This window comes from Eurypyga helias, unplaced genomic scaffold (assembly GCF_000690775.1).
Source record: "Eurypyga helias isolate BGI_N326 unplaced genomic scaffold, ASM69077v1 scaffold3089, whole genome shotgun sequence".
In the NCBI taxonomy this organism is placed as follows: domain Eukaryota; kingdom Metazoa; phylum Chordata; class Aves; order Eurypygiformes; family Eurypygidae; genus Eurypyga; species Eurypyga helias.
Window position 1 is genome coordinate 43,627 of NW_010271199.1, and position 10,271 is coordinate 53,897.

General features: G+C 40.6%; 1 protein-coding gene across 1 annotated transcript in view; it reads right to left on the reverse strand.

The window, feature by feature from the left end:
• The window catches only part of PDE3A (phosphodiesterase 3A, cGMP-inhibited), a gene marked incomplete at its 5' end in the record, with an annotated part of 33,127 nt that extends 25,805 nt beyond the window's left edge, over nt 1-7,322 (reverse strand). The window contains 2 exons of the mRNA XM_010158700.1: nt 3,169-3,388; nt 7,155-7,322. Of these exons, the coding sequence (XP_010157002.1) occupies nt 3,169-3,388; nt 7,155-7,322 (388 nt within the window). The remainder of the gene's footprint in view (nt 1-3,168; nt 3,389-7,154) is intronic.
• Nucleotides 7,323-10,271: the final 2,949 nt, after the last annotated feature.

Genomic DNA, 10,271 nt, shown 5'->3' on the forward strand with positions numbered 1-10,271 from the left:
AGGCACTGGAAGGTGCTATAAGGTCTCCCTGGAGCCTTCTCTTCTCCAGGCTGAACAAGCCCAACTCTCCCAGCCTGTCCCCATAGCAGAGGGGCTCCAGCCCTCGGAGCATCTTCGTGGCCTCCTCTGGCCTCCCTCCAACGGGTTCTGATGTTGAGGGTCCCACAGCTGGATGCAGCACTCCAGGTGGGGTCTCCCTAGAGCAAAGAGGGAGAATACTCTCCCTCGACCTGCTGGCCACACTTCTCTGGATGCAGCCCAGGATACGGTTGGCTTTCTGGGCTGCCAGCACACACTGCCAGCTCATGTTCAGCTTTTCAACCCCCAGCACCCCCAAGTCCTTCTTCTCAGGGCTGCCCTCTATCCACTCTCCACTCAGCCTGTACTTGTGCTTGGGATTACCCCGACCTGTGTGCTGGACCTTGCACTTGGCCTTATTGAACTTCATGAGGCTGATTCAGTATTTTGTGGCATATCTCCATATATAACAGCCTTTGCAAAGCAACTATTACAAAATTATTTCAATTGGTAAAACGTTATACTAGAAATTTTGCACCAATCAAAATTTTCCACATAGAAATGGGGAAATCCTATGCCACATGGCTTTTGACTGGGTCATCTAAAACATATTCTGGAGCTTGGTATTGCATGCAAACAATGAATTCCTGAAAGAACTTTAAATAAAAAGACAAATCCGTATACAATGATACTTACAGTGCATAGCCAAGCAAATAAATCTTGTATCAATCAGGTTTATAAACAAGATGAAAAAAATGTATTAATTTCTCTCTCCCACATTCCTTATGGTTTCCATAAGGTCAATGTTAACATGCCAAAATGTGAAAGTAAAAGCGAAAAAGAGCCTTGGATGGGTTGTAACGCCTTGCTGCATTACAACCAATTATGAGGGCACCTCTATTTCCAGAACATATGCAAACTCACACTGATTTTATGTTCCACATAAAACGCTTTATTAAAATATTACTGAGCTACCTAGTAGAACACTTGAAATTTCCAAAACAAACGTGCCCATGCAACTTTAACTCAATCCCAGAAGAAGCTGGAAGGGACCTTTAAGACCATCCAGTTCCAACCCCCCTGCCATGGGCAAGGACACCTTCCACTAGACGAGGTTGCTCCAAGCCTCAGCCTGGCCTTGAACATTTCCAGGGATGGGGCATCCACAGCTTCTCTGATTCAAAGCACCAAACCCATCAGGAGTTCATTTCCTCCTCTGTTGTTGTTGGTGGGGGATGGATTGGTTTGGTGGTGGCAGAGGTTTGCTGACTTGGTATTATTTCTTATCAAGACAGTTTGTTTGGCAGTAACGGTAGGTGATTGCATACCATGAAGACTAGCAATCTACAGTGTGAAAGCTCAAACATGAAAAGATTTATTTCCAGTGCTTGTGAATTAAACTCTCAGCTTGTCTTAGCCATTTAATATATTTGCTTTTTTTGGTTTGGTTTGCCTTTTTTTTAAATCTGTGATGACATTACTAAGGGGTGCATTATTTTGTGCTGCTAGTTCAGCTTGTGTATGTGGCTATGACATCTCTATGTACTAATGGCTGGAACTGTGACAGTGCTTATGGTTTTTCAGTGGATGTTAAAGGAACAGTGAGTATTAGCAATGGTGGACAGCAGTTTTGTTAGGAGTCAGTACACCATTTTAAATATTATGTTTGTTTCCAATAATCAACAACAAAGTCTATGCCAGCAATGTAACTATGTGTACACTGTCTAAGCATTTGACTACAAGGAAATTAAGAACTTAACTATGCTATGCAAACTACATTGGTCACACAAGACAGGAGCCATTTGACCAGTGATTACACTGAAATCAGAGTCTACATATATCAAGACAATATATTTCACTACTATCTACAAAAAACTTAGGTTGATTTTTTTTCTCCCACATTTTTTATGCAACTGTTAACAGTTTCCTTTAACAGAAGGTTTCCAGTGACAATTGTTACTAGTTAAAGGAATACTGTTTTGTTGAAGTAGTAATACCGGCACAGTTTAATAAGACAGTAGAATGCTTATGGTGTATTTCTGAAGTGTAATACAGTTTTCATTTCAAATGAATCAGTGCAAGCCTCAGTTTTGCAATACCCTTGGAAAACTTTTAAAAGCACTTAGTTTCTATTTAGTCATCTAAATATGTCTTAAAAGCCTGTCAGGATCCCATCTGAACTCCAGCGGGGATGACTCCCTTGAGCAAACTCGCAATCTCAATTTTGAAGCCAGAAACAAGTAACTGTTTCCAAAGACAGTCAAACTTGATAACATTTAACCCAGACTGAGATGACGTAATCTCCACTGGCAAGCCAATAATCACAAATCTCTCACTACTATGACCAAAAGTAAGATCTAATGATGACAATAACCTTGAAACCACACTGGAACAGGCTTCTAAATGCCAGTGTTTCCCACTATTCTGAACTGGTCACATATTGCCAACTCCAGTAACCTAACTTAGCAACTGAATCCTTTTTGAGAAGATAAGTAGAACAACTTTATTCCCAAAACGCAGGTCTGTGTAATCTACCAATGGGCTACTTGAAAGCGTGAAATTAAACTGTGTTACTGTAACTCTCAGCAAGAGAAAGAACTCAGCTGCAGTTGATTCCTGAAAAACATATCAATGCTACATAATCTGAGTGCCTAGAGAGGACAGGACCCACTCCTGAGAGCATGTTCAAAATGATGTAGTCTCCAGGCACTGTTGGCACACCTTTATCAGAAGGCTACAGGCCAGCACCTTTTAAATCCCTGCAGTCAGATTTTTCGATCAAACATCAGGTGCCCGCTGTGAAAGACTTGCCCTGTGATCTGAAAGTGACTGTTCATGTTAAGGGCATGACATGAGAAACACAAGTTGCTAAAATGAAATCCAACTTCGGGATCTACAAGTTATAGGTGAAAAATTTATTTATGAATCAGACTCTGCATCTGACAGGAGTAAAAGCTATAAATGTAGCTAACCACCTTGCACTTTAAAAGCACTTTGTAGCATCAACCTACACAGTTACTCATCTACTAAGAACTGCTTAGGTATAGTGAAATATCAATACACAACATTGCAGCAAAAAACTTGTATGTGGGCCAAAACAGCTTGTTTGGAAGGACAATGTGGAATCATTCTATGCTATGTCAATCTTACCTGCTGCAGATGACAGAGGGGCTGATAATAGGGTCTGACAGGGTAGGTGCACTCTGAGTAGCAGTTAAGACTTTGTGTGGCTTTAAGCCTTGCTTGGTGTCAGTTTCTGTAGAGTCTGGAAATGTCACAGAAGGTGTTTTCCCGGTAGGACTTGTGGCAGGCGTCCCCTGAATCGGTGAATGGCACGGGGAGGTGAGAGGTGAAATATTTGGCGGGATACCTGGCAAGAGAAAAGAAGAGTCTTGTCAATTAACAGAAGTGGCAGATGGTCGTATGAGTTCACTGCGCAGAAATACTCCTCTTGAGATGCCCAGGTACCAGCAGAGCTTCCAAATGGAAAAATAAGAGAAAACCCTCCTCCAACTCTGAGCCAAGCCCATGGCTGTGACAGAGAGATGAAGCTCCATTAATATCAGCCACTTCTACTTGCTGAAGATCTGGCTCAGAATACGAAGCATACTCTCCCTGTTGAGCGGGATGCACTAACTGGCAGGCATGAAACGAAAGGCATGCCTTAGTGGCATGTCTATTGGTATCAACATGTTCGAGGGGCAGAGACACCAAACTCCAGAGGCAGTTCCCAGACCCATCTGCAGTTTCTCTTTGCTTCACTGTCTCCATCTGTAAAGCAGGGACAAGAAAGGCTTAAAAACGTTCCCAGCAAATTTGAATTTCTACATGTGTGAAGACTATCAATAAACCAAAAAAAGAGCAAGCTTTAGTAGTCATACACTGTATGAATATAAAATATTGCACTTATGGTGCCATTTCCACATTCCTCACAGATTTTGGCCTTCATCTTGTGCAGCTTGAGTTTATTTTTCGATATCTGTTGCTCAGTGTGGGAGATTTGTGACCATTACCTGGACCACATGGTACTGTACTCCTGAACCAGTGTATCAGAAACTGCCAATATCCACATGCGCGAACACTAGCAAGATATAGTTCTCTCTGTTCCTTAATCTGTGTAAGCACCAACACCAAGATGAAGTGCATCAACCAGTCCAGTGTCTGAGACAAAGTGCCACCTTCTTTTTGAATCCATTTTACATTTTCTGGTCTCAGACAAAAAGGTCCCATTCACAATAAAGTGCAGAGGAGCAAGCATAGTCTGTCCTAAAAGGAAATGCATGTAAATTAACTTACCTCCTGCTCTAAAGTTTATAGGAACTCAGCCCCAGTTCATTTACCATGCTCATCTTCAAAGCCAAATGATATAGAGAGCTTAGGAACTGTAACTGGGTTTATGTTTGCATTGTGTCCACTATCTAAACGCATTCCAGACACAAAAATTCTCTTAGAATAAGGCAATATGTTGATCTTGCAGGATGTATGTGTACAGTTCCAGTGGTTTTCCCTGATAACAACTTACTGTGATATGAGGTTAAAGTATGATTTATTATTGACAATGCAGGAGTTAAAAATAATCTCTGACAGTTACTACACTGTAATTTTGAAATATCCAAAATCTCCTCAATTTTGATTAGGGTATTTCTTCCGCAAACATGTGGTCTGCATTACTGTCTTAATTGAATGATTGCAACTAGGATATTACGCTAGTCTTGAGATCAGAAACCTACAGCCTATAGACCAATTAAAAAGTTATCTGATGGCCATGACATATGGAAACTGCTTTAAAATACAGAAAGCCTCTGTTTCACATTTACTACTCCTTTGAGATATCTGCTTTCCAGCCAACAAAAATGTGTCTTTAAGAACATTTCGCAGCCTGTTAGTTGCACAGGGCATTGAGCTGGATTATTATTATCTGTCTTTGAGCTGTATGTTACCAGGTAATCTTCATGACTGTCAGAGAATACAACATATATGGTCATCTCTCAACAATTTAAAGTAAGCCTTGGGAATTTAAAAAGCAATTTTTCCAATAATATTTTTAATCACAGCTGGCTTTCTACTGCTAGTCTGGGCTTCTGTCTCCTGAGATATGTTTAGACCTATTTTCCTTTTTTTAAAAGCATCATTTGCCGGGGTAGGTAACAGCAACAGCAACAACAAAATTACCAGAAAAATGAAAACCTATTTTCAATAATCCAACACCCATTTATCGACAAATGCGAGAAAAAACATATCTTGCTATAGCAAGGAAATCTGAACAATCGAGATATGAGAAGGATACCAATGAAGGGAGTTTTTTTTAAAGTACAACCATCTGTTCAGATTCTCCAGAACTTTTACACATGTGCAGTGTTGAAGACATAAAACAGTAACTTCAGTGTGATGTGAAATTACACAGAAAAACACTGGAGATGACTTCAGAATTTTGGTAAAATAGGTATATCTAGCAGTATTTTAAATGCTAATGTTTTCATGTTAAAGACACATTTTGTAAAATAATAGATTTAGAGAATAGTTAGATCAACTTCTACCAAGAATTATTATATATTTCCAATGGATCTAATATACAAAAGTCTAATTTGCATTAGCTAGAGCAAATTGAAAGAATACTTTTGTTGGAACATGAAAACAAATCATATACATGATTGTAAACAGTCTAAAACATCAAAATATAAATCTTCTGCATAAAATGCTGAGGCAAAATTTCTACTCCTGCCAATTAGTGCCCCTAGGAATTGCTTGTGATGGAACGGAGCTCTCCCTTCATCACAGGAGAGCTCATGTTTTTGGGCAACAGAGATGACTAGTAACACTTTGGGGAAGCAGAAGACTAAATGTAAAACTGACTGAATGAGTTAGCAAGTCTTGTTTTCGAAGTATAACATATTATACACACAGAGCTGCCTTTCAAGTTAATGGGTTAATCTCTGAAAATCACAATCTAAATTGGATTTCTTTTGTTCTAAAGAAAATTCCTCGATTCTTGGTACTTATATCTCAATTATTTTCCAGGTTAAATTTTATTAACTTGTCTATGTGCCTATCAAAGATTTTAAGATAATATTGTGTTACTTCATTGTGGTATAACAAAGCAGCTTCTGCACAAGAGGAGATTAAATTAACTCTTCAGTTTGAACAGGAGATGTGATGTGACAGTGCTAGATATGCAGAATAATTGTGCAGCCATATCTTCAAACCATATCTCTAAGTTGGGATTCTCTGACTTTTCCGATGTCAGGCCTCAGGCATCTATCAATTTCCATCTGATGCCTGGGTGGCCAGTATCTCTGAGTAACATCTCAAGATTATTCCATGTTTGGGAAAAAAAGAAGGGCTGATTTAAAAAAGGAAGGCCTTGTGATCATTTTAAATTGCAAGTTAAAGCATGGGTAAACATTTCTTTACCCTGCATTTGCACAAGGAAGAGAACCACATTACTGTGCATTAAGACTTCATGGCTGCCTCATTGCACATTTCGTTATCAATGGAGAAGTCACCCCTTCCCAATTTCTTTCCCTCAGTTAAAATGGGAGTAATTTTTTAAAGGCCCAAAAAGCTGAGTAAAAAGACCCATATTTCTCATCTCTAAAAATCAGTAAGAACTACTTGGACTTTCTCAATAACGAATATACAGAGATAGACCTCTGAGTTATAAAGGCTTTGACACGTTTGCCTAAGATGGGTCAGTTGCTGCCTACAGCTCTGAAAGGCATGATGTAGGTTGTCCTTCAGGAAATCTCAGTCAGGTAATATACACAGTTAATCTAACGAATGCTATAGAAAACACTGTTCTCAGCCCTGTTGTAGTCAAAGGAATTACATGGAGATAAATCACAACATGAGTTATTATCACACTTGCAGCATCATGTCATAACTAAACTCTATAAATCATAAAAGTCAAAACATTTACAAAGGCATCATTATGAACTATAGTATTTTAAGCCATTGTTTGTGGGGTTTTTTGTTGTTTGTTTTGTTTTGTGTTGTTTTTTTTTTAATAAAGGAAATAACTACACTTATATTGATGAAAAAGTAAGAGAAGACACATTAGACAGATCAAAAGCAGTTGCACGTGTTACACACAGGGCAGCAGCTAAACAAGCCTGACAGAGCCGTGGATGCCTACTCACCTTGCCGGCTCTGCCTTTTGGCATTCAGGTGGTTGGTAGAAGACATGGCATAGGAGGTGGAGAAGGACCTGCTCTTTGTGATTGTCATCAGAATTGAGCTGTTCCAGGAGTCAGTGCTGCAAAAGCAGAGCGCAAACAAGCATCGTTCGACACAGTAAAAAGCTTCAGCTGTAGACCATAAGAAGTTAGGAGACACAGCAAGATGTGATAATGAGATAGCACAAGAACTCATGAGGAAAACAGCATCTATCTGCTGGCTGTGCTATTTGTGAGACGCTCAGTATTGTAATCAGTAGAAATATTTACAATGCAGACACTCCAAAGCGGAACCTCCTCCAGTGCTGAGGCCTACTCACTTTATTTATACAAAGATGTCTTCATTATATTATTCACACAGTACAAAGAGGCCTAAAAGTTGACTTGAAATAAATTTATATTGTCTTTCAACGCCTCCTTACAAGAGCCAGAAGTTCTCAGCGTAAATGAAAAATCAGTCTCCTCGACTCCTCTGCTGCAACCACCAAGGCAGATACCCAGTAACCCTTCAGGCACTGGACAAGCTCCTCATGGGCTGGATGAGGCTTGGAAGAGCTGTTGCTAGCGGTGTGCCTCTTCTCTGGATGAGGCATTTCATGGCCCAGCCAACCAAAACTCATGCTGCATCTCAAAAAGAATCCTAGTGACAGACCCTGAAGACATTGGTCACTGATCCAAGAGAAACCCACTGAAGGAAAATAGGGTGGATGTGTCTCTGTGTGGGGGGAATAAATGCTGGTCCCCTACAACAGGATGGGGGCGTGCTTTCAGCCTTCAGGCTGTAACTGTGTTCCAGAAAAGGCCAAGCACTTCTGTAAAGAAAGAGAATTGTATTTGACACTGTTTTTCGGAATGGCACTCATCGAATGCCAGCTGCTTGCAAGGATACAGCACTGGCTCTTATCATGAGGTCTATGACCTCTCTGGACAGATCCACTAGGCCTCTCAGGCTCCACACTTCTCCTCACAGCATCACATCCAGGTGATGCGATGACATGCAAGGCAGAAGACAGCCTTTTAAAAGAAAAATGGGAAGGAAAAAACATGTTCTGAAAGAAAAAAGCATGTAATGTCTCAACTCTACAAACACCTTATTGTTTTGGTAGAGCAAGCACTACCTAGAAAAATATTTATTGTTTTCATAGGACCAAATTTCTATCATCTGTGAAGTAAGATAAAGAATCCAGCTGTTTTTTAAAAATTATTTTGTTTGTTTATTTTGTCTTGTGGTTTTAATTGACAAGAAAAATATAACACGCTGGCCCACTGCAAAGAAAAAACAAACTGAAAACCCCCAAACCACATTCTTTGACTTCTTAAGGGATAACCAATGGATATAGAAGTGACTGAGGGAAAGAATGTGGAGGTTCTATTATTTTGCCAAAATCATTTGAAGCTGTAAGTGAACCATGTCTTATCATTTTAATGACATAGGGTTTGAAGAATACAGGATTACTAATCTTAAACAGATATTTAAGGGAGATTATTGCAAATATGTGACTATAGAACTCTAGAGGTGATGTCCCAGACTGTGAAGAATAAGTTGCAGATTTTGTAACTGTAGAAGCTGTCATAGGGCAATTTCAGTGTCGTTTCCCCTCTCTGACCCTTCAAGCCATGAAATGTTTCTTTCTCTGTGATCTGTGTTGTGCTTGAATTTGGTACAGGGGAAGTGGCAGATAATCAAGATTATTTCTTTCCCTTCAGTTCAAAATTCTTTTCCTTGAAAGCAAATCAGTATTGATCTGCCAATTTTTTTTAAACTAAACTTATAGGGTTCATTTTTCCCCTTTCTGGAATATACATTGTTTCCCCTACTGTAAAAGAAGAACTGCAAACAGTAGGCTGGGAGGCTTGACAGAGCTATAATTATACAACTGGCGACATTAAGCGTAGGAAGAATTGATAGCCTGCTTCGTTGGCTCAATGTGCAGAGTTATATAACAACCAAAGAAAAGGACCAACAATAATATTTAATTGCTCTCCTTTTCCCTCCGATTCCCATCTTAGGATGCTTACATACTACGTGAGAGTCTGGGATCAACAGTATAAATCAAATGCACCCTGGGAACCACAGGCTGGTGGCTGAAGAACATTTCCATTTGGTTATAGCTTCTTGATATTTACTTTTACTGAGATACATGGGACTCCTCACACAGGGAACTCTGGCTAACTGTGTATTCTTCTAGCACCAGGCATTCAGTGCGCTCTGCATGCTGACTTGAGCACCTAGGGGGCCCGAGAGCCTCCTCGATGGGAAAAGTTTATGTATCTGGAAGAAAGGAAGATCAAAGCCGGTCTCTGGGGCTGCATCCATCCAAGCTATCCAACAGCAAACACAGGTGATGTCAGCCCTTCTCAAGTCCTATCTTCTTCTCCATTACCAGCACCAAATTTTGAATTGCAGAAAAGATGTGAGTCTTCTGATATGGCTCTGAATTCCCTTCTCTAATTTGATGCTTTCGCTCTGCTCTTCCTTTCCTCAAAGCAAAGCATGTCTCCACACTCTCCTCATCCATCAGCTCCAAGATGATAGCCCTTGCTGAGGTGGGGAGGGGATGTGAACTTCATTCTCAGGGGGTGGCACCATAACTACCAGGCTGTATTGCCCCCCGCCCTTCCTTTGAAGGCTCTGCTCTTTTCTGACTAGGAGAGAAAAATAATCACGGAGCCAGAAAGGAGGAAATCCTATTAAAATAGCTACACAGCATATCATAGTTAGCAGCGCCTGGGACCCAAGCCTCTCTTCTCACAGGCAAGCGCCCTTCCCACAAGGCTAACAGCCATTCAACTCCTTCCTTCACTGGCTGCTACTGGATTATCTGCCACAGCCCCTGTGGAGGGTTAAATGCAGCTCACCTCAGGCTATCTGGTAGCATGGAAGTCCCAGAATTCCAGGTATCTAGGTCTGAATGCCCACAGGCAGAGAAGAGACTTCATTAGGGTAGTCCTCTGCAAATGCCCTAAACCACTCAGCTGTAAGCAGCTGAGCGGGCACAGCTTCCCTCTCTCCGTTTCATGGGAAGACTATGTATTTTGTGATACTGGCTCAGGGATCAGGCCCTGAGAAAAAAAGAATGG